Genomic DNA, 24,333 nt, shown 5'->3' on the forward strand with positions numbered 1-24,333 from the left:
GAGTTGTCCCTTTATTGTCCGTCCGGCCTGCTGCCTTCAGGGGGCGTGGTAATTTACATCACCTCATCCAGAGACTTTGAGTAAAAAATGTACAACATGGATGCTCTGACTGTCTCGTCCTGTTAGTGTGTGTACCTCTCTGCAGCCTAAGTGCTCCTGTGGCCACCCTGCACCCCCCCACCCCCCCAATTCTCACCCCCACCCTCACGTCACCCGTTTTCCCTCCCTCCCTCCTCTCTCGCTCCCCACGCAGACAAACAGTTGCACTAACTCACTACACTGTAAAAAGCTCAATCACACCATTTTTTGTTTAATTTTTTTTTTGTGTTTTTCCTCAACTCTTCTTTGTGTTTTTAAATTCGATCATTATAAACATTGTTCAAAATGTTACGAAAAGAAATGTACACTTGGTTTTTGTGTGTTTTTCTATACAAGGCAGGCAGAAGCGGATTACTACGATTACCGGCGTTCGTCCCCTTCCTCGCCCTCGTTCGCCTCCGCAGCACTCTCTCCTTCCTCTGTGAGTGATTTAGAGTGCTTAAACATGCGACCCCCCCCCCCCCCCCCCCCCCCCCCTCCCTCCCCTCCCAATCACCCGCCCAAACTCGGCCCTCCTGACCCCTCCTCTGCTGGGACGAGTCAGACCATCATCGCGTTAAAATAGATCTGTATATATTTATATATGTTTATATCAAAAAGGAGGGAGGGTACGTCGTGTCGGGGGGAGGGGCGGGAGATGATCCCCAGGCATCCTGGCCCAGGGAGGGAGGGGGGAGAGGGAGGCTGATGCAGAGAGGGGGGAGGGAGGGAGGCTGTGGGGGAGCGAGGGGGGGGGAGAGCTCTGTCTGTGGCTGGGTAAGACTCGTCTGTGTGGAATGTCAGCTCATCATGTCGTTGCTGTTGACGCCGTACGTCGAGTTCTTCATGCTGTCGTTGACCTCCCGCCTGAACACGGACAGGTTCTGAGTGAACCTGCGGGGGGGGGGGGGGGGGGGGGGGGGGGGGAAGCACACAAAGACGGACATACATGAGACGTTTCTTGAACCCACACTTCTGTATTTCAGATTTTTTGTATTTCAGATTTTCACTTATCAAAGTGAAAATAGAAATAAAACAGTTTTTAAAGATGATCTGATTCCACTTGTTCTCGAGCTAAATGATCCCACAGGTTAAGTTTCAGTATCGTATCAGACCTGAGCGTGATGGAGAAACATCTGATGATGTGTTTACCTGTCTCGGTTTTTTGTTAGTAGATTTCTCTCGATTCCCTCCATCAGGTTCTCGAAACATAAGTGCATGGCTTGCTGCTTCTCTGGCGGCTGGCTGTTCACGATGCTGTTCCTCAGGTCAGCAAAATACTGCAGGACACACACACACACACACACACACACACACACACACACACACACACACACACACACACACACACACACACACACACACACACACACACACACACACACACACACACACACACACACACACACACACACACACACACACACACACACACACACACACACACACACACACACACACACACACACACATTAGCACAGTAAAACACACACACTGATGTTTGGGAGGAGGTTCAGGAGTGTGTTTGTGTGTTTACCTTCTCGTTGAGCAGGATGAGGCCGAGCAGAGGTCGAGACATGGACCACTGATTCCTGCAGTCCTCGAAGATGATGATGTTCAACACCGTGGACAACATCTGCAGCAGAAATGGATGATCACATTTACTGGAGGTCACTGAATGCAACATGCAATGTCCTTAAAGGCAACATAAGCCCAATGTTTCTCTTCATGATGCATGTTCACAGATGTTACTCTTCATGGAAATTCACATGCCCTTGAATTTAACTTTGTTGTTCACTTAAACATCTACCGAGTTGGTCCCTGAATGCATCGTCTAAAGAAGTGCTGACTCGTCTGCTCCGACACAGACTGCATAAAGAGAACACTTACTGTTTTCTATTTCTTTTAACATAAAGTTTATTTTAATGACGGCATGGTGGACATTCTTAGAGAACTAATAACTGAATAAACCAAAACTGTAACTAATTGATCTGTGACTGAAAACAAGCTAATTTATTTATAATCCATTCAGTATCTACACCTTTTTTCCTGTTTAGGGTTGCGCGGGTCTGGAGCCGATCCCAGCTGTCATTGGTCGAGAGGCGGAGTTACACCCTGGACTGTTCACCAGCCAATCACAGGGCTGACATATAGAGACAGACAACCAGCCACACTCACATTCACACCTACAGACAATTTAGAGTCTCCAGTTAACCTAACGAGCATGTCTTTGGATTGTGGGAGGAAGCCGGAGTACCCGGAGAGAACCCACACATACACGGGGAGAACATGCAGACTCCACACAGAGAGGCTCCTGTCAGACAGGGATTCAAACCAGGAACCTCCTCGCTGTGAGGTAACAGCCAGCAGCACCCTCCTCAGGAACATTTAGAGTTTAAACTTCTGGTATCGGCCTCTTTCATCCCTGGGTAGTCAGTCCCACTCTCTCCCTCCATGTCCATGAAGGGAGGCATGAGAAGCGTGACCTTTACGAGCTTTGCGTTGGCGTTGATGTCATTAAACGAGGTCGAGGTTTTAAATGAATGCTCGTAAACACAAACGCGCGTCTCTCATCCTGACGATTGTCTGGTTCAGTGCATCATCGTGCAAACATGAACCCTGCAGATATGTATGGTGTTTTCTGGTTTTCTGACCTGCTGGATCATCTCGGGGTGCTGCTGCATGATGTGCAGGAAGCGATCGTCCGTCGCCATGGGCGTGGGTCGTTTCTTGGTGGAGCGTGAGAGCTGTTTGAAGAGGTACGTGACGATGTGGTCCAGACTGGAGCAGCAGCCCGTGCACACCATCGTATCTGAAACACACACACACACGTTTTAATGTGCTGCTCTCTCTTTAGACACTCTGCTCTGACCTGATGGGAGAGCGTTTTACCGAGCGCCGTGAGCCCCTCTGATATCGACGACAGGATGTACATGACGACGTGCGGCTCCAGACTGGCGATGAAGTTCATGTGGTCCTGAGTCAGAACCTCCAGCAGAGAGTAGAACGACTGGCTGAGCTTCGGATAGTCCTGCAGGGACGGGAAAGAGTCGGGTCAGTGTTTCAGAGCTTCTACAGGTCGTTTACAGAGATTTAAAGAAACAGAATCAAAGAGAAGAACGCTTCAAATGTCAGTGAACAGCTTCATGAGGATGAGTGCAAAACATTCAGGCTTCACAGTTACACAGCAGAAAAACAACATGCATCCAGGAAATAAGGACTGATGGTTTATTTGTTTTTTTTTAGCTTTTTGAGTATTTCTTGCAGTTTTCCTTCACAGCAGGCCGAGTGTCTTTAGTCGAACACGGAGGGATATTTGAAGTCTTTGAGGATCTGTGCTTCGTCTACTTTCTGATGATTCATAAAACAGGACGATAACGGGCGTGAAAATTAACTTGGAAAATGTACCGTAAAAACTCTCAGTGGTTAAGTGTCAGTCTGTGTTGTCCTGACACATCAAGCAGACAGTAGAGAACTAGAGGTGACGAAGGCCGCCTCACGTCTTGGTCAAAAAGTTGTACTTGAACACACCGCAAAGACTACAGCCGACGGCTAACCACCACGTACGTTCTGCTGATGTGTGAGGAAATAACTCTCCATGCCAGCAGGGGGCGGTAGTCCGTTGAATTCCGACTCTATCCACTGGCCTATCTCTACAATAAAGGCACAAAGAGCCCAAAAAGAAATCTTTAAAAAAACATGTGCGATCTGCGAGTCTGATGAAGCGTCGCCTCTGAATGCGTCTTAAAACCTCGACAATGTGAAAGAAGGCGTGCGGGACGTACGAGCAGGTCGCTGTGAGGGATGGACAGCAGCAGCTTGATGAAGGTCTGTAAGGCGTTATCCAGAGCGTCGTCGCCGTACAGACGGAAGACCCCGAAGTTGACGTAGTTCCCGCTGAGCACGGCCTTCAGCATGGCGAAACACACGCTGACCCCCTTCAGCTTCACCCCGTACACCTGATCCTTCGGGACCTCGCCCAGTGTCAGGATGCGATTCCCTGCAGGAACGAAAGACACCGACCATCAGGACGTTTTCAGAGCTCAGATCAGAAGTTTACTCATTTCACTCTATCTCTAAATCATCAGATCTGAAATACACAAATCAGCAAACATGTGAGGTAAACGTGACAGGAGGTTTAGAGTCTGCGCACCGTATGTCGTGATCATCTTGCTGGTTTCTCTGAACAGCAGGATGCCGTTTGGTGACGACACGTCGAACTGTAACCTTTGAGATCTGCAGAAGAAATCGAACACACGGGTTAGTTCATCACACATGAATCATGATGGATTCATGATGATCATATTCAACGTTTGGGGCTTTCACACTCGTACTTTAAATTCATGAGTACATGATGAACGCAGATCTGCACCATTTGTACATTGTGTTTTTCATTTTTTAATTCTATTATACATATTGTAATAGCTTCTTATACTGTATTATTTAAGTTGTTGTTAGTTCTGCTTTATTTCCTTGTTAATTGTTTAGCACCAATACACCAAGTCAAATTCCTTGTATGTGTAAATGTACTTGGCAATAAACCCCAATTCTGAATCTGATTCTGATCTGAGATGACGACACCACAGCGGGACAGACCATATTAAGGCCCAGTTTACCCGTACCGGGCCAAAGTCTGATTGTCCCCCCTCCCCAGGACCCCCCCCCCCCCGCCCTTAGAGATGACTCTCATAGATTTGAAATATGCAGAAATAAAAAGGTGGATGTAGCTGCAGAGTGTTTAAGACTGGAGAGTTCATGTTGGCGGTTATCTTCATCTCGCTCTGATCTCCTACAGAAACGTCTGACACTCAAACATCTCTCAGACGTTTTCTCCTGAAAGCTAAAGTAAACCCTCATCGTCATCGCTTTCTGGAAGGTTTACCTGTTGTGAACCAGCTCAGCCATCAGCTTGAGGACAGGGGTGGTGCATGCTGGGTCGTGGTACCACAGCTCGATGGCTCTCTGCAGGATGGGCATGTAGGCGGGATACCTGCACGGCTGCGTTCAGGAAAAATGATATCTGACCGCTTGTGACACATAATCAGGTTAACACGAGTGTATTCATAATGACGCTGTGTTAAGGATACATCCAGTCAAAGAGCATCATGAAGCTCGTCTTGGCGTTGAAGGCGAACGCGATCCCTCGAAGATCTCTGACCAGACCCACCAAAGTTCTCTACGAAGAAACAAGAGAAGAAGAAAACTGTGAGAAGGAAGCGTCACGGCTCACACTGCAGAGACAGTCGGGCTCATAAATCCTCCAGATGTAAGAGAAAACATTTCAGGAAGTCAGATCGTATGACACCGTGTGTGTGTGTGTGTGTGTGTGTGTGTGTGTGTGTGTGTGTGTGTGTGTGTTGATCACCTTCGCCTCCTGCTCGTTGAAGGTATTTGTACTCAGCATCTGAGCCACAGCTTCAAAGGCGGCCGTCAGAGGAAGCATGAACTGTTCAAACTGGTCCTCGTCCTCGCCTAAACACAAACACACAAACAGCAGATTCGTTTACACACATGAACAACAAAAACTGCTGCAGCACACAAACGGGACAACCAAGACTCAGAACATAACAGAAATCATCTCAAAGAGAGACTAACTCTGACACCTAGTGTTCAAAATGGGTACTGCAGTCCATATTCAAAACATTGTAGAGAGCTGTCTCCCCCCGCCCCCCCCTCCTCTCTAGAGTCTTCATTTTGTGTCTTTTGAAAAGCTGCTCCTTGTGCATCTACAGTTTGAAAATAAACCAGCATGTGTGTAGTTACCCAGATCGACCATCAGTAGGCGCCCCAGTGCAGTGTAGAAGGTGGTACGACACCTCATGTCGCTCAGGTTGGACTGGTTGTTCACTCCCAGGAAGGAGAAGTGCTCGCTCTGCACACACACAGAGAGAGACACACACACACACACACACACACACACACACACACACACACACACACACACACACACACACACACACACACACACACACACACACACACACACACACACACACACACACACACACACACACACACACACACACACACACACACACACACACACACACACACACACACACACACACACACACACACACACACACACACACACACACACACACACACACACACACACACACACACACACACACACACACACACACACACACACACACACACAGAGGATGTTTTTATTAAAGTTATACATTAAACATGTGTCTGTATGTTTGATAACATTTGTGTGTGTGTGTGTGTGTGTGTACTCACTGTGTGATTATTTAACATGAACTGCACGGCACTGAGCTTCACCAGCTTCCTCACGCTGCTGTACGTGAACGAATAGAGTCAAGGAGAAAACGTGCAGAGTCAACGCACGACAACACGATTACTGTCAGAGCTGCACGCTGAGGTATACGACGCTATAATGTGAATATTTGTCTTTCTATCAATGCTACGTGTAGTTGAACAGAATCTCAATGTGAACTAAAGAGTGGAGAAGAACATACTGGAGAACAGGAAACATAATGCAGCAGGTTCATTAGAGCACGGAGATGGTAGAGGTGGCGTGCAGACAGTCTATGGTCGTGCAGCGATCACAGAGAATAAACATCACCACCCCCTCCCACTCGCTCCAGGTGAATTCTCCTGATTATATCCTGCTGCGTTCTCACATCAGCTCACTCTGACTTTCTGCAGAATAAATACGAGGAGACTGGAGGAGAAACTCCGGGTGATGAGTCTGTAAATATCAGCAGTGTTTCAGGAGTTTTGTGCAGGTGTGAAAGCAGCTATATCACTTTGAGGAATTTACCGCGTCAGTGGACTACATTTACCATCAACGCTGACATTAAACATGGAGAGAAAGTCCCCTAATGCAGAGTATAAGCAGACGCTGTGATAAAGGATATCCTAAAGAGAGGTCGTTCAGTAGTTGGAGTGTCTTGGAGGTGATTGGTTCACACTGGCCCCAGTACTTCAAGTTTGTGATGCTGGAACACAGAAAAGAAGAACATTCCTCAATTACCTATAATGTATGTTTATTTTTATAAAGACAAACTTTAGTTTAGAGCGTAAAAACATATTAAGGATTTATGTTACTCACATTTTCCCTATAAAGACACTGAGCACCATCGTCTCGTCGTTCAAGCCCAGAACTTCTGATAGTCGTCTGTAAAGCTGCAAATCACAAACACACACACAGTTTATCATTAATGTGAACACCGCTGTACACACACACATACACGTAGCACATAACTTGTGTTATTAGGGGACTATGACCTCTAGGGACGCTGGTTTGTCCACTCATCACATCAGCTATCTGTCAGATTTCTTTGGAGTGTTTTCAGCTTTTTGCAGTGAATCTGTGCACCATCAGCTGTTTGATGGAGACCTGATGGAGGCGCTGCAGAGGAGCTGGACAAAGTAGCGTGGGGCCCAGCAGGACAGAGACAGATGGAGCATGAGGAGATGTGAGGGGCCTCACTGTGAGGCTTAAAGTGACTGGGACGGTGGGGCCCGTTGTTCGTAAAAACAGCTCCTCTGATGCTGCATCGTGTGCAAACAATTTCTACAGAGTACATTTACTGATGGCTGTTTTTTTTTTTTTCTCAACTTGACGTCCCCAAAACCTGAAACTTGTAGCCCTGAAACATTTCAGATCTGCTTCACGTTTCCTTTGTGTTTCATCAACAAGCAGGTAACACCTACTCTGCTGTTTTAAAAAATGTCTCTGGTGTCCCCCATGTTCGGGGGATTCAGGTTTGTATACCAGCCGTGTGAACAGCAGGTTTTTTTTTTGCATGAGGCATTGCACCTCAGTCAGTGCGTTTAAGTGTGTTTACTCTCTCTTTATGTCACCCCTCAAGCTCGCCATGGTGATTAACTAGGCTTTGGATAAGTATGTGGGACACATACTTGGGCAGCCCGTCTGAGTATCGTCTACGCGTGATATTTCTGAAAGAAGATATTTCTAAAATATTCTGGCTTCAGAAATTATTAAAAATACATTATCCAGTTAAGAGATGCTAATATTAAAGCTGATCCAAGCCGAAACCATCACATTTTGACGTAAATTTATACAAATAAAAATGGTTTATTACACATTTTATAGTTTACAACTTGTGGATTATTGCAGTGACCATAATCTGATTTGTAAAAACCAAAGCAACCCTAACATTTCTCAAAAACATAGATAAACTGCAAATGTAAACCCAGAATGCCCTGGAGGGATTACACCTCATGCAGCGGAGGTAGAAGATGTGAGGATGGATATGTTTCACCTCAAAGTGAGCTAGCGCACCCTAAGACACCTGGGGGAATTAATCTGTATCTTCTCCTGAGCGGTAGATAATATTTAAGTTCAGAGGAAACAAATGCAGAACCTGAAAGCACAGACACACTTCTAACCCTGATCCTACGTATTGTGGCACTAGGGGAGGGTGTCATTATCTGCTTATGATGCTAATTCTGTCAGGACCCTCTGAAGGGTTGGGGTTGGTCTAACACCAGATCGGAAGCACAGACTACATTCTCTACATCCAACCACTTATCTGGGACGTTCACATTTTGCAGTTTCTGGCCCGAACAAAGAGAACACACACTCGGTCAGTCAGCAGGAAGCGATGCACTACACACACGTCTCACTAACACAACAGTTAAACACAAACTGAGACTGTGTGTCTCTGCAGAAAGAGCTGCATCAGCACCAGCACGCTCAGGACAAAAGACCTGCTCATTCCCCCCAATAAGCCATCCCCCCCTTCTAACAGCAGACAGTGCAAGGTTACAGAGGGGAGGGGTTGTGTAGCCAGGCTAGGGTTAATGTCTCACAGCGACAGACAGCTACACGATTAGAAGTACTGTTTACCTTTGATGATTTCTGCACCTGGTCGCCGATGTAGATCTTTCTGAATTGTTCAAAGAAGCTGAGCATGGCCAGCTCCAGCCGCTCGTTTCCAGCCTGAGCGAGCCGAGAGTCGGTCAGATTCATCAGCTGGAGCACCCTGAGAACAACACAAAAAAGGACATGGATTAAATTATAACATACCACTGTAAATACATCCATTCCTCTCTTGAATATGTAGACCTGTCAGTCTTTTTTAAATTAATTCAACAGTTTTAGGGATCTAGACATCACACTCAAACCAATCGGAGTCCCACAGGGAAGCGTTCTGGGTCCTCTACATTTTTGTGTGTAAATTTAGGTTCTAAAAGAAGATATCTGCACATACAAATATTTGCAATGCATTAAGGTTAGAAAAAAAAAAAGCTGAACATTGCATCACAGATCCAGCAATACAATTTAAACTTACTTTCTTAGCCCATCGGTGTCCATAAAAATGGTTTATTACAGTATTTTCTATGTTTTTATCAAGAAGATGAATGTGTATACGACTAAAACATGCTCCTGCTCCAAAAATGTTATTATTTTGCAGTCATCGGCAAAGAATGACAACGGGATATTGTGTTTAAGCATTACCCGTTTTTTATTTTTATTTTTTAAAGCTTTTTTTGTGCCTTTAATTTAGAGATGGATAGAGGTGGTTAGAGTCGGAAATCAGGGAGAGAGAGTAGGGAATGACATATATGGGGCGTGCGCACTAACCACTGCGCCACCAGCCCCCCCACGGGTTTCTGACAGCAGACCACTACATGCACAGGCGTGGCATCAGCTAAGTCAATTTCCTAAGTCAAGATAACTAAAACTCTCCGAACATAAAGTGTAAAAAGGTTTAAATGCTTTTCCAAAGGTGACGCTTTATTGAACTCTTACCGACAGACTAACTCTCCGTCCATAGCGTCCTGCTCGTCTGTACTCGCAAACGACACCCGTCCTCCGATGACTGCCCCGATTATGTACACCAACCATGTCAACCGACCTGCACAGGGAGGAGAAACAACAGGGACACATTTATTTTTTTTGTTTATCAAGATTTATTTTAAATATTTTACTGATAGGACAGTGGATAGAGCAGGCAATCAGAAGAGAGAAAGAGTGGGGAATGACATGCAGGAAAGGAGCGGCAGGTCGGAGTTGAACCCGGGCCGCCAGCTTGGAGGACTATAGCCACTGTACATGGGGCTGGACCTAACCGCTAGGCCCCTCAGCGCCCCAATCAGTGACCCATTTAAACATGCTAACACACATCAGAAAATTGAAACAGTCAAACTTCAGTGAGCCATATTAAATAAAAAAAACAAGACTTCCTGTATAGCTCTTTACCCGTACCCTCCTGCACAGTGATGTCGGCAGCGCTCGAGTTTGTGGACTGCAGCAGCTCTTGGTATGTCTGAGCCGCCTGGTCGAACAGTTGGACCAGCAGAGCACACGTCTTCTCATATTCACACCTCCCGATGGTGGATAACTGGTCCAACTGTTGCTGAACAAGGCCGGCGTCATCCAGAGGGTCTTCCAAACCATCTCTGTGGAAATAACACATTCAGATTCAGTTTAGAGGGTTTCAAAGGTCTGCAATCCGTTTCCATCCTCATTAAACCTGCATCAAATACATCCATGTTTACTAGCAGCCAGTCTTTGTCGATGCATTGCTATGTTTATTGCCAAGGAGTTGTAAAAGCCTCGTCTGGGTCTACAAAAATTCAGGAATTTGAAGCAGTCCCGAGCACAAAAACATCTGTACCTGAGGATGACGTGGACCGACTCGAGTCGGGATGTGATGTAGGCCTTGGTGACCTCAGGTGTGTATGTCTCCAGCAGGTGAGGCTCTGTAGCTTTGACGTAGGGGACCGACGCTGCCAGGCGCTGCCACAGACTCAGCAGGTAGTGAACACTGTTGGGGGCAAACTCCCAGTGCTGACACACAGGAGGAGGAGGAGGAGACAGAAATAAATAACAGTTCAGTGCAATTCTTGAACCCTGCAAAGACTACTTGTAGAGTCCTGTAGAGTTTAACTACAAACACTAGTTGGCAGTCTGATTTCTATTCTTGTTGTATCCCCAGTTTTCAGTTCCCCCACATTCTCTGCTTGTTGCTGTGAAACCATGGCGACTGAAACTAAGCGCACTACATTGGAGATGGAACCGATAAATATTGAGCAGCAGTTGATTAAAGCCTTTGTGTGTTATCTCCCACTACCAAAAGGTCCAATCACAGGGCTCTCTGTAATGGTTCCGTCACAATAGTTACATTTATGTAACTATTGTTTACGTAGGTACAAGGCTAAGTGAATCTTTGTGAATGCTAGATTTGACCCAGAAGTATAAATCAGGCTTCACAGTGAATTACAGATGTTCAGTCTGCTAAGCTCCACCCTCCTCTGCAGCTCCACCCTCTCTTCCAAATATTAAAGAAAGAAAGTCCAAGAACCATACATAACGTTCTGTTCAGCCTTCATTTGAACTCTGGATCAAAATGTCGCTCTCTCACCTGGAGACTGGTGACGGTGAAGTTTGCAATGAGTCGAATAACTTCTGGGTAGTTTTCTACTTTGACCAGCTCCCCCAGCTGGTAGTTACTCTTCAGCCTCGCCAGCAGACGACAGAACTCATGGTAGTTATTCGGATCCGGCAAACACTGAAAAACAAACATTTGACAACGTCAATGAACCTGCTGGTGACACAGAGCAGGAAGCGTATGTTAATGTGTGTATGTGTGTGTTACAGACCTGTGGGTTTGCCAGTATCCTCTTCACTCCATCCACTAAGTGTGACAGGAACTTGGCTCGCTCTGCGTTGTTGAAGAGAGACCGCCTGACCGAGGCTATCTGGACTAAACATGACAACACCTGCACAGAGAACACAACATTGGTGTGAAACAGGATGCTGCACATGTTTCTCTGGACATATTCGAATAATGTGAAGGTTATGTCACTCACCAAAGGGGACAGGGACGGAGGGATGGAATGATATAAATTGAAAAAAAGCTGCAGGGTGGAGGAATCAAGAAACGCTGAGAGGGAGAAACAAACAAGAAAAAGTTTTCAGAACAAGTTCAACAACTCCCACAATGATACTAAAATGGACATTAAACAGGGATCATAACTCTGATTAAAGGAGCAGTATGTAACTCTGACACCTAGTGTTTAAAATGTGTACTGCACTAAAAATTCTAGAGCTGTCTCCCCCCGCCCCCTCCTCTCTAGAGTCCATGCTCACACAGGTCACCATGTGGTGAACACTGAAGCTTCAGTGTTTATCCAGCTCTGCATCGGTCTGTAAACCTTTCTGTGTTCTAACCTCTCTCCATTTTTCAAAAGCATCTCCAATATTGATCCTAGTTTGAGCACGTTTCTGCTCGTGGAGCTTATTAGAAACATGCAGAGGCTTTTTAGGTCGAGTACCATCTCTTCTATCTGAACCACTTCTCTTGCCCACTTCCATCGCTGCAACACCTGTTGGTTTGACCTGATAACTGCTCTCATATCTGGCAAACCGAGGGGTGTCCAAAACGGCGAGTACAAAGATGAATGATATGCACTCACTCTGAATTTGAAGCCTGCTATAGTTTCTGTTTAACAATGTTTACACAAACTGCTCAGACTATTTCAGCCTCTGACTTCAGCTGAAACTCCCCCATAACAGTTCACATTAGCGACACATATCCTGAGCAGCTACCTGATCTCCATGATGTGGGGATCTGTACGGTGCAGAGGTCGTCCGACGACTCGTCTGTGGAAGTTCCTATGAAGTCGTAGTTCAGGCAGTTGTAGCTCAGTTTGAGCAGCTGCATGAGCAGACCATGCTGAGACTCATCGTTCAGGTTCAGGTTCTTCCCCGACGCCTGAAAAACAAAAAAGGAAACAACACTGAAATTCAGTCTTCAGCTGTCAGGAGGTAAAACGTCTCTGTGAACAGGAACAAGGAGCTGATTAAACTTCCTGCTCGAGCTCTGACGAAGTTTTAAAGACCAATAAATTCATATTCTGTTGTTTATTTAACTCCATCATAAAGCGATTGTATCCGCTGATTTTAACAGCAGGTCACACTTTGTAAACACTCCAGCTGTTAAAAGGTCTGCAGAGGGAAATCAAGCGGAAGCAGATCGGATGCAGTGACAGGCGGAGGTGTCAGATGTTCCTCATATGAAGAAATATAAAGAGAGTCCTTAACGCCGGCGTACCTGTTTGAGGAGGTTACAGGAAAGCGTGAAAATGTCGAAGAGCGACGAGTCTCTGAATGATGAAGCTATCTTCCTGTGTTTGGTCAGAGGATGCGTCGTGTCCGCCTGAAAAGGAAACACACAAAAGTGTTAAAACGTTTATAAACAAACGACTAACAGAGAGAGAGAAGAGAGCGAATCAAAGCACCTGATTGATCTCATTGGTCAGCTGGGACAGGATGGTGACGCCGATGATGCAGTGTTCAACGCTGTCCTGAAAACACACACACAGATAATGTTACACACACAGAAAATGTTACACACACACACACAGAGAAAATGTTACACAGAAAATGTTACACACACGCACGCACGCACGCACGCACGCATGCACAATTCAAACACACACTGACCTGCAGGAAGCGCGTCACGTCTGCGATGACGTTCCTGAAGACGTAGTCGTCTTTCTGACAGTCGAACCAGCCGAGCTTCGTGATCCGTGCGTACAGCTGGATCAAGGCCTGCGTCACAAACGCTGCTAACTTCGGCCGCGTGGCCAGATAATTCAGAACATAGTTCCCTGTGCAGCAAAAAAAAAAAAAAAAAAGAATAAATGCAACTTCATCAGAGCAACTTCTCAAACGTATTCTCTGGGTTACATCGTAAACACAAAGGTCATTTTCTCTCCTCAAACTGAAGGTTACTCACGGATGTCGATGCGCTGTTCGAGCGGAAGAGGGTTGCTGGTTCGAGAAACCAGTTTAGATAAACATGTCGCTGCGAGCAGCTGAGAATATGATGACTGTGACGAGAGGGAAACAAAGAGAGTTAGTGATCATTTCATTCTTTAATGACAAACATCTGAAAGCAACAGAATCGAACATCAGAAGAGAAAACTTCTGTTTTATGACACCTCCACTTACAGGACTTACAGCAGGCTATTCAATTTCAGGCGGCACGTTGTATTTTAAGTAAAATGTATTTTTACTTAATTTCTCCTTAAAGTTAAATAACTGTGCTGAAGGTCCATGGGGGTGTATGTCTCAGTACTCACGCTGCCTCTCTCCAGCAGTAGCTGACACTTGCTGAGACAGTCAGGGCTGTTGGTGAACTCCACCAGGGCTTTCTCTGCCTGGTGTCGGACGGCGGTGTCGGTGGTCTCGTACAGCTGCTTACACAGGATCTCCAGCTGGGCAAGGCCCTGGTGAACACACAGAGGTGAGACATCGGGGGCTGACACATTATGATCACGTCCAGAAACGTGAAACGATCACACAAGTTTGTCTGTTGCTATGCAACGGCAATGACACATCAGAGTGCGGGTAGTTGAGGACTCGATCTGTTAACTTTTCTTCTAAACTTTCCTCCATTGTTGTAGCGGCTCTCTCTGATGATGTCAAATCAGGTCTCATCACCACACAACTCCACACTGCTCCTAGTGGTTATAGGCATGTTGCATCTCGTGGATGCTTAGCCTGAATTTCTGAGGACGTGCACAACCAATGCTCCAAGCTGCCGCAGGATACACAAGGCTGATGTCATGCGCTCGCCACTTGACAATCTAGAGAGTGATGATGCTTGTTGTAATCCATATAGCGCCCTGAAACTCAAATGCTTTTTGGCTGGTGAATAAATCGAGTATTATCGGTGCATTTCTGCGATAAAATTAGCCGATGCGCCTAGTCACTGGATAAGCTGATATCAGCGATATTATCGACTGGCTGATTAATCGGTCGGGAATTAATATTTTATTTATTTAGACATTTGACTTCACATTAATTTCCAAAGCTAACATAATAAAAAGGAGTCCATATTCATCTGACCGATAATCGTCATTGAGGAAAAGGTAGAACATTGAGGATGAACCCATTGCGTTATCAAATTAAATCGTTGGCAGGATAACCGTAACCCGAACCGAATCGTGAGACCTGTGAAGAAGCACAGCCTGAGCCATACTTTTCTAATTTATCGTGGTTATATTCAAGGTCGGCGTGATTGTAAATCTAACCGTGTGAGTTTCTGAAAAGGAGCAGCAGTTTATTTTAAAAAGCAAACAGCTTTTTTATCATGCTTTTAATAGAGCCACTATGTGTGTGTTTCTGTTGTTGTTTGTGTGTCTAGCTGTATGCGCACTGATGCTCTTTTACACAAATGAAGTTCCTAACGGATAAATAAAGTGATTTGAATTTGAAGAGGGAGAGCAGAAGGTCCGGTGTGCTCCATCTTTGGACTATCCAGAGTCCGGACAACGGGTACAGATCTCCTGGTTTGTTTACGTTAATTTACAGCAGGATGAAGATACAGCCTGGTAACCAACGCCTCGAGCTGCAGGCCTTTTTGAAATATAAAGAACTCATCAACACAAACGATACCAAAACACAAACTGTGAATGCCTGCAAAAACCCTGAGCCGTCAAGAACTTTCCGTGACGGCGATTATTTTCCAACATAGACAGCTAACGGGTCCGTTTCCCTGCAGGCCGACTCTGTTTCTGGTTTGTCAGCTGACGGTCGGCTGACAGCTACACGCGTGAGGAGCTTCTTATGAAGGAGGAGGAGAGGTGAATCCACGTCATGCAAACATCCCGCCGTGTCCCCGGTTTATAGAAGTGATATCAGAAAACCTCGAGGAAAACAGTCGGGACGAGGCAAAGCAATCGTCGGGGGGGGGGGGGGGGGGACAGAATGGAGTACTTCTCAAACTAAATAATAAAAGAGCATCACTAAATTAATCAACAATCACACGTTCATCACGTTCTCATTGGCACTACATTCTTCTCACAGTGACCCTTTTTTTTTTTTTTTTTTTTTTTTTACACAAACTAACAACCTGGCACTCTGTCTTTAATATGAACGTTTGGAGCCGCCAACTGTGAGACTTTTACCCCTCAAACATTTTAAGATATCAAGTTTCTGAGGCAGGCGGGAGAAGTGCTGAGTCATACACAGTCACGCTGAGATGCCAGGCTCTGATAGTCCAAAATGGAGGAGCCGGCAGGTTAGAGAAGATCAGAGGCGGAGGAGGCTGAGGGGGGGTCTGGATTAAGGTTTGGGATGAGGTGTGTGTGTGTGTGGGGGGGTCTTCTCTGTAGAGATAGGGGGGAGCAGCGTGAGCAGCAGTGTTTCTGCAGCAGGCATGACACGCTGTTACATCATTATTATCTGTTCGCTGCGACTCTCTGCTGGCCTCAGATAAGAGCACACGAGACATCTGCTGCTAGACGCCGACCAAAATTTTGGAGCCGACCAGAAAGTTATAAAACATCAAGTGAAGAGTGGCGAGATGACAGGACACGCTGTTTGAAATTACTGTTAAAAACTTCTGCACAGACAGGAACACTTTAAGTTTGATCTCTGCCTTCTTCACAGTTTTTAAACCTCCTTAAATACGTGCAACTCAGACCTGTCTGACATTTGTTCCATGTGGATTTGACTGAGGACTCATCGAGATATCGTGTACCGCCACTCAGGTCCACATCGCCCAGCCCAACATTACAAAATAAGATTCTCTCAGTCCTTCTTTATTGACTTCATCGCAAATTCTTATACTCAGACAACAATGGAACAGCAACTTATGGTGCTGCACTAATATTTAGATTTTCAAAATACTAATTATGTTAAAAACTAGGGCCCGACCGATATCGGATTTTTGGGGCCAATACCGATATTAGGGAGAGATCAAATCTGATGATACATCGGCCGATATCTATCTTTGATTTTTGTTGGATCTGTAGAGATAGATATAAACACATTTTTTGTGTGAATCTCTCAGTTATCAAACACTTGTGTGAAAAGATTTATAACGAAGACAGGATGGTCGCTCGACTGGAAAGTATCTTAGCATGTGCGTACATCACCGCTCGACAGTCTGGAGGGTGATGATGCTTGTTGTAATCAACACAGAAAGTGAACTGCTAGTGTAATACAATGAAACTCAAATGAAATGCTATTTGACTGGTGAAATTAGCCTTTACCGATAGTCCTTGGTGAGCTAATAATATTGGCCGATGTTATCGGCTTGACGATTAATCGGTCGGGCTCTAACAGAAGGAAAAACCTTCAGCCCGTCCACAGGTCGAGGTCGGTGCTCTGAGAGAACGACACAAGACTCCTTCACACAGACAGAATCCAGAGAAAGTAACGGAGCACATGAATCACTCAGCGTCTGTTTGACTCTGAGGAAGCCGCAGTGCGTCCAAACATCAGTCCTTTGCACCTAAATACATTTACTGTAAGCAGTGTTTCCCCTACCATTATATTAGGGGGGCGGCCCACCCCCCCCAACGGACTCCCCCGCCCCCCTTGAAGGTCAAGTTAATTTAAAAAAAAATTTAAGATTAAATTTTGGGCTTTTTGTGCCTTTATTGTAGAGATGGGATAGTGGGATAGTCGGAAATAAGGGAAAGAAGTCATTTAAGGAAATCCTTTCCGATAGAACAGGACAGCTGTCATTGAAAGTAACACATGAACACCAAGATTCCTTCAAGTGTTTGTGTCGGCGTCCGTCTGCCCGCACCTCCCCACCCCCTCAAAGCTGCAAACCTAGGGGAAACACTGGTAAGTTTTCTAGTTTTAAGGATTCTGCCTGTATGAAGGAGTCCTTCACTCCTCTCTGGCCGTGCACTGTGTTTGTTTGTTTGATATCGTGATCGTTTAACAAACAAACTCTAATATTTATTGTATTAATAATGACATCAGCAGATTCATCCATCAGTAAATAATAAATCGTTATCTGCAGCTCTAAACTCGACTGATTGTTGTTGTCTTCTCTGATGCGATGCAACAATAGAAACGTCCCAAGACTAAAATAAACTGTAAGACAATCATGACCTTTTTCAAGAATATTTTTAACAATCAGATCACGATTGTCTCCGTGGAGCTCATGTGATAAAGCGATGTAAAAAGCAGCCGGCTTTGGATCTCATCCAGAGAAGCTCCGTGTCAATGTCAGAGCTGCTGCAGCTCCTGCAGGCCGCAGCGCTCAGTGCGGCTGCTCTGTCAGTGTTAGCATGCAGGCTGAAGATGCTCATCAACAACACTAATAATGGGTCTAATAATGCTCATCGTGATGATGCACACTGCCTGATTTGAGTCGCTATGGCAGTTGAATAATGCCACAAAGCCACCAAACAGCACACACACCATCACTGGAACAACAACATGGTGCACGAGGTGAGCTTCAAAACAAACACAGGGAGGTGTTCTTCAGGAGGTCGAAGAAGAAGAAGAAGATACACTTTATTGATACTGCGAGGGTATTTTCAATTTTTACTCTCTGTCATTGAACATGCTACACACACACGGGCTGAAACACACACATGCACAAACAGGATTGTGTGGACATGCACTGATAGAGAGATGTCAGAGTTAGAGGTGGGGGAAAAATCGATGTATGTAAATGTAAACGAGACTCTTATCTTCTGAGATTTTAAATAGATTCATAACTTCCCAAAAATCTTTTGTTTTGTTTTTGGCAAATCAGTCTCTCCCTGCTAAGTGCTAATGCTAGCTCTTTAACTCAGCAGAATGCAAAATGGAACAGCAAGGAATTCAGCCAGTCTCAAAGATGACTGGAGTAGATCCTGAAGTATGTACTCATTAAAAAATAGACTTTGAATCCAGAATCGTTTTGAATCAAAAATAGCTCGAACCCTGTTTGATGCCTTGCTAAAGAGCCCCTCTGCAGAGCTCAGGAAGCGATCTTGCACCTCTCCAGCAACCAGACCAATTTCCAGATTTGGTCCGCACCGACGACCCTATGGTACCCAACAGACTGAGCTGCTGCCGAAGAACATGTCATTCTACAATCAAAGAAAACCTACAAAACGTTCCTTTAATGGATCGCTGTTAAACTGTTTCTCTCTGTCATGGGTGATTATAACTCTGTGGAGACATTCATGTGTTCAATAAAAACTCTGAAAGGGTTCCTGTTGCAGAGCGGTTTGTGGGTTTCAAATTGATATGACATCAGGACCATTTACATCACATGACGTCACCTCAAAGGAAAATAAATTAAGAAATTATTTCAACAACCTTCCAATTCCAGTTTTTAGAAACTTTCATATGAATTAAGTTTTTAGATTTAAACCTTTTTTAATTTCCGATAATATCCCAAAGTATTATTTTGAATTTCCCTCGGGATCAATAAAGTATCTATCTAAAGTATCCACAGCTCTCATGGTCTCAAATAAACAAACACGTTGGCAACGTTTCGGTACCAACAAGACAGTTGTAACGGGACGTGTCCTGTCGCGGCCCTCACCATGACAGGCACAACATCTTTATAGTTGCCGTGGAAACACCGGATGTTACCTCAAAGACCGCTGCGTGAGAAAGCGTGAGCTGCGACTGAAAGCTGCCGTACTGTTGCCGTTTGTGCTGCTGTGATAAAAACATCATGTAGATTATACTCGGATACATTAGCTCGTTGGTAAAGATATTCTCTCTCTCAAGCCGGTTTCACCCGGTCGTCATGACTACGCTCAACATGGAGGTCGTTTTCATCGGGGGAGGGGGTCAAGTAGCAGAGAGAATCACTCCTTTTTTTCTTTTGACATCCTGTGCGTTTAATGTGAGCAGTCATCCTCTCCTCATTATTATTTATGATGTACTCAGGGATGGATGATGTGGAGCAAAAATCTAATTCATATATTTTTTAGCTGAACGGCGATACGAGATAAAATGTCTCGATATTCTTTCTGTGTTAGGCGGGTCGGTTCAACGTCAAATCCACACGGACCAAATGTCACACAGGTACTTTCATTACTGCACAACATCGACATGTTCATGAAAAATGATGTCATATTCTGTATGCTGCTTTAAGCTCTGTGTCCACCAAGAGGGTTTTTTTTCGATTGTTTTGAATGAGTAGAGAGCGTTCGCAGCAGAAAGTAGCCGCCTGGAGAAAAGTCGCAGCGCCCAGCGTCCCTTTTTTCCCCCAGCGCACTCCGACCGCTCATCCTGCAAACTGGAAAGATTGAATTTCTTGCGTCTCTTGCATTATAGATTATTCTTTAGATTATTGTAATTCTTCAGTCGTCTCCTCTTAGCTGTGCACTACAGTGACGGCTTCGCTCCCTCGGCCTTCCTGTCAACTTCGCGGTCCAGTTTAAGATTCTATTACTTGATTTTAAAAAGTTACATGGGCCAGCGCCGTCTTCTTCGTCTGAGCTGTTGCACTAACATGCTCCAGTCTGAGCGCTGTGGTCGACACACCAGATGCTCTCAGACGTCCCAAGATGCAGACTAGAAGGTCGAGGTACGGTTTGCGGTGGCTGCTCCAGTTTGTGGAACAATTTGATGTTCATATTGATTATTATTATTATTGTTTGTTATTGTTCTTTTTATTCAGATTCATCCTTTACCGTTTAAAAAGAAAGAAAGCTGTACAGCACTTTGGTGAACTTAGGTTGTTTAAATGTGCTAAATAAATAAACTTTGACTTGCACAGTTGGATTTTGATTTCTAACATCTTTGTTTCCAATGTTTTTGTTGATTTCTATTGTTTATAAATTATTTTATGTTTTTTTTCCAATGTCCTTGTAATCTCGATGCTTTTAAAAATTAAGGAAACCTCGATGTCTTTTCGAGAATACATAAAGGATTGAAATAATATGACATATTGTTGTATTTTATTATACATATTATTATTATTTTTTTTTGCATTTTTCTTCCTTATATCTTCATTTTTCTATCGAATATCTGTTTTCTTATAATCTGTGAAGGAGCACAGTTTCCCCCCTGGTGATTAATTAAGTATTTCTGATCTTAGAATCCTGTTTTCGGAGCTAATTATCTCTTGGCATACAATGATGCCCTGTTAGCTAAACCGCACAAAGCTACAAAACACCACAAGCTAGCAGTACAACAATAACAAGGTGCATGAAGTTAGCTTTAAATCACAAACAGCTCGAGTATTTTAGGACCCCGTGGAGGACACAGTGGGTTAACTGGTTGACATGTTAGTAACATGATGAAATAATACAGTTACACTTCAAACACTGTAGCATGTCCTCTGCGAGCATCCCAAACATGTGTCCCGTCCTGACCACGGTGCAGCTAGCTTATAGCAGGTGTTTCGCTCTGACGAGTGACCGTGTTATCTGGAGACTCGAGGCCGAACGCGTCTGTTGTTGTCGTAGTCACAACAGGTGTAATGTCGAATTACACTCATCAGATAATGTATTTAATGAAACAATACACAAAGAGGCATTCGCGGGGACACATTAGCTGTTGGAACTACGACAACAACAGAAGTCACCAGTTAGCACGGTCACACGCTACACCGATACACCGGTTACTAGCTAAACAAAACGGCACTGCTTAGTTACGCACATAAACAACACAGGTGTGAATCCCTCTGCAGCCTCAGTGTGATGTCTATTTATCCAGCCTGATGAGAGCACTCACGGACATGTAGCCGGTGTACCGGGGACACGGTCATGTTTTCAAACGGGCTCGGGCGGGAGAAGTTGACGTCTGGGCTGCAGCTAACGTTAGCATTGGAGGCTAGCTTCATCATAACAACCCCTGCGATATTTATTTATGTTTTTTTTAGCACATGGCACAAAAGAACAAGTGTAAGTTTTGATCCTACTGTATGTAGTGTCTTTACTGGGAGTCTCACTGGCGCCAAACTAAAGGTTGACCACTTCGTGTTAGCCTGACAGCTAGCTCTCCACGGTCTGTGTTTTATTGTTTACCTCGGGGTAATTCGCCGTTAAAAGACGACATTTCCCCGGTGGTACGCTGCGATCGACTGGCACAAACGCCGGGGATGATACGGGCTGTAACCCCGAGTATCTCTGGCGTTTGTTTTCGTTTGGAGCCAGGTATCACCCTCGGAGCTAACCCGAGCTAACTGAGCGAGCAGTGACAGCAGGCCACAAGTCAACACAGGCGGCCCGGACTCATCCTTTCTTTTACCACCGACAGCCACGCACAGCCGCCTCCCGCACGCAGCGGCCGTACACTGCCTCTGTGCGGGAAACACAGCACCCGAATCCACGTTCAGACCCATTCTCAGGCTCCGGGATAAACTGTCGGTTACAAAAACATGAAACCTCTGCTTACCTGCACATGATCCGCCATTTTTCTCCATTTCATGCACCTCTCACTCCCCCGCTTATGGGTATGGACAGCGACAACAGCGCCCCTGCTGGCCGGCCGTCAGAGCTGTAAACACTCATTGGTTTCAGCTTGACAACAACACAATATTACATCTAATATTACACAAGATTTTCTTCTTCTTCTCTACTTTAATGGCAATAGTTGCATGAAAGGTGCATACAGCCACTACACAAGATATTTTTGTACGGAGCCCCTAAGTGGACATCAAAGAGTTTCTGGAGCACCAGAAACTATCTTGTGCTCACAAGAAAGATTAACGTCTGCATGAGAATATGAACATGCAACATTTTCTCACGAGAACCAGGAGAGTATCTTGTGCACACACAATAGGCTACCTTCTTGTGCTAATGGGATGGTTTCTGGTGCGCACAAGATGCTTCTGGTGCTGAGGAGAAACCTGCCAATGTCCCCTTAGGGACTCCGTACCCACCAGGTACTTTTTGGTGCTCACGAGAAGGTATTGCATGAGGACAAGTTACTTTATGGTGCTCCTGTACTGAACCACTTTGAATTGCCTTGTTGCAGAAATGTGCTATATAAGTAAACTTTGTTGCGTGCACACAAGATACTTTCCTGGTGCTCATGAGAAAATATTGCATGTGCATATTCTCATGAGCACCAGAAACTTATTTTTTAAATGTCTTTCCTCACATGTCCTCTTCAGGGCGTCATATTTTTGGAGATCATTTCAAAATTAGATTTTGCAGTCACCATAGTTAAAGTATAATATCTGTTTCCATCGTGTAATCTCACCTTGTGATTTCAAAAGATTGTATTATTATTACTCGTGATCTTTGGTTTAGAGGTATTTACAAAGATGTATATTTTATATTATTAGAAAAACATAGAACAATCTTTATGATATTTCCTCTCCCCTTTAAAGCAAAAGAAAAAAAGCAATCAACAAAATATCTCCAAGAAACTCTTCCACTAAATGTTTTATTATCATCCTGTCCCAAACGACTTTGTTCCACTAAACGAAATCGTTTTATATTAAAGATATTTCAACAACTAATCAGAGTATAATTTGTTATTATTTTGCTCATATTATTAAAACGTAATATTTAGTGATATAGTGAATCAATGTTTGAGCGAAACAAAACACAAATAGGATCTATAATAAATAATTTGAACACATATCAAATATTTATCACACTCAGGACAGAAGTAGCTCACTCCAGGCTCAGGTTGGCTCAACTTCCATATTATGGAAGTTGGTCTGCAAGGTGGAGAGGTGCCATTGTGCAAGGCACCACACCCCCAACTTCTCTGATGCGTTCCCTGCGTAGCAGCCCCACTCTGACATCTCTTCACTAATTCATGTCTGCAGGTCCTGTTTGTGCACGTGTGTGTGTTTGGGGCCTTTGTGTGTGAGAAGCATGTCTCTCAATAACAGAGTGTAAAACAGAATTTCCCTCAGTAATTAATAAAAATATAAAAGTATGTATTTTACTTCTTAGTTGTTCATGTTCTAACTAAATTTGACAGATTTTTCATCCTTTGATTAAGAATCATAATTCAAATAAATACATAACAAAAAAAAACAGAAACTTTTTGTCTCTTCTGCTTGATTACATCCTGTTTTCCATTTGTTCCATGTTGTAGCGTTTCTCCCCGCCACAAGGGGGCGACGTGTTATTTCCCAGCAGCGTGTGTGTTTCTTGTTCCGGAAGTGGAGAAAAAGCGAAAGCCATTCAAACAGTGTATTTGAAAATGAACACAAAGCGAATTTAGAGATGTTCGTTTGTTTCCTTTAAAACAAGTTTTAGTTTCTTTATTAGTTCAGGGCTGTTAAAAATATATTCGATTTAAATACTGAAGTAACGCGAGATGTTCGTTGGTTTTTGGGGAAACTGGTAACGGGCGGTTATCCGTGGTGCGTTCAGTGACCCTCGGACAATCTGTTGCTATGACACATGTACACTGACACGGAGTTCCTTTCAGAAAATAAGAACCTTTAATCTTTAAAAGTAAGAAGTGTGGGAGTACATTTAAGGATGAAATATTAATTCCTGTTTAATTTAATTCGTTTTTCAGTTTAATTAAACATAATCAGACAAAACGGACGTTAGACAGGAGGAAAAAAT

At 44.4% G+C, this 24,333-nt stretch overlaps 1 protein-coding gene and 1 long non-coding RNA gene across 3 annotated transcripts in view; both read right to left on the reverse strand.

The window, feature by feature from the left end:
- The window catches only part of LOC132992230 (uncharacterized), a 190,881-nt gene that overhangs the window by 1,428 nt on the left and 165,120 nt on the right, over positions 1–24,333 (reverse strand). The gene's annotated exons all lie outside the window — the stretch shown is intronic.
- On the reverse strand, positions 351–22,287 carry xpo7 (exportin 7). Its single transcript, XM_061061423.1, has 28 exons — positions 22,190–22,287; positions 14,173–14,319; positions 13,827–13,920; positions 13,532–13,698; positions 13,327–13,392; positions 13,140–13,244; positions 12,635–12,800; positions 11,896–11,969; positions 11,686–11,805; positions 11,448–11,594; positions 10,701–10,873; positions 10,289–10,482; positions 9,833–9,938; positions 8,927–9,062; positions 7,163–7,236; positions 6,969–7,049; positions 6,328–6,391; positions 5,842–5,950; positions 5,444–5,550; positions 5,166–5,254; positions 4,961–5,068; positions 4,232–4,314; positions 3,864–4,078; positions 2,971–3,109; positions 2,733–2,890; positions 1,616–1,714; positions 1,231–1,358; positions 351–972 (listed from the first exon to the last, which is right to left on the reverse strand). Exons 1-28 carry the CDS (start codon positions 22,220–22,222, stop codon positions 879–881), a joined length of 3,276 nt encoding a protein of 1,091 aa, XP_060917406.1. The 5' UTR covers positions 22,223–22,287; the 3' UTR covers positions 351–878.

This window comes from Labrus mixtus, chromosome 17, assembly GCF_963584025.1.
Source record: "Labrus mixtus chromosome 17, fLabMix1.1, whole genome shotgun sequence".
In the NCBI taxonomy this organism is placed as follows: domain Eukaryota; kingdom Metazoa; phylum Chordata; class Actinopteri; order Labriformes; family Labridae; genus Labrus; species Labrus mixtus.

Excerpts from the sequence above, each read along its gene's own strand:
- xpo7 (XM_061061423.1), bottom strand. The coding sequence starts at position 22,222 with ATGAAATGGAGAAAAATGGCGGATCATGTGCAG. Across the intron at positions 11,595-11,685 it reads GGATACTGGCAAACCCACAG|TGTTTGCCGGATCCGAATAA; the intron begins GTCTGTAACACA and ends TTTGTTTTTCAG. Across the intron at positions 5,951-6,327 it reads TCATGTTAAATAATCACACA|AGCGAGCACTTCTCCTTCCT; the intron begins GTGAGTACACAC and ends GTGTGTGTGCAG.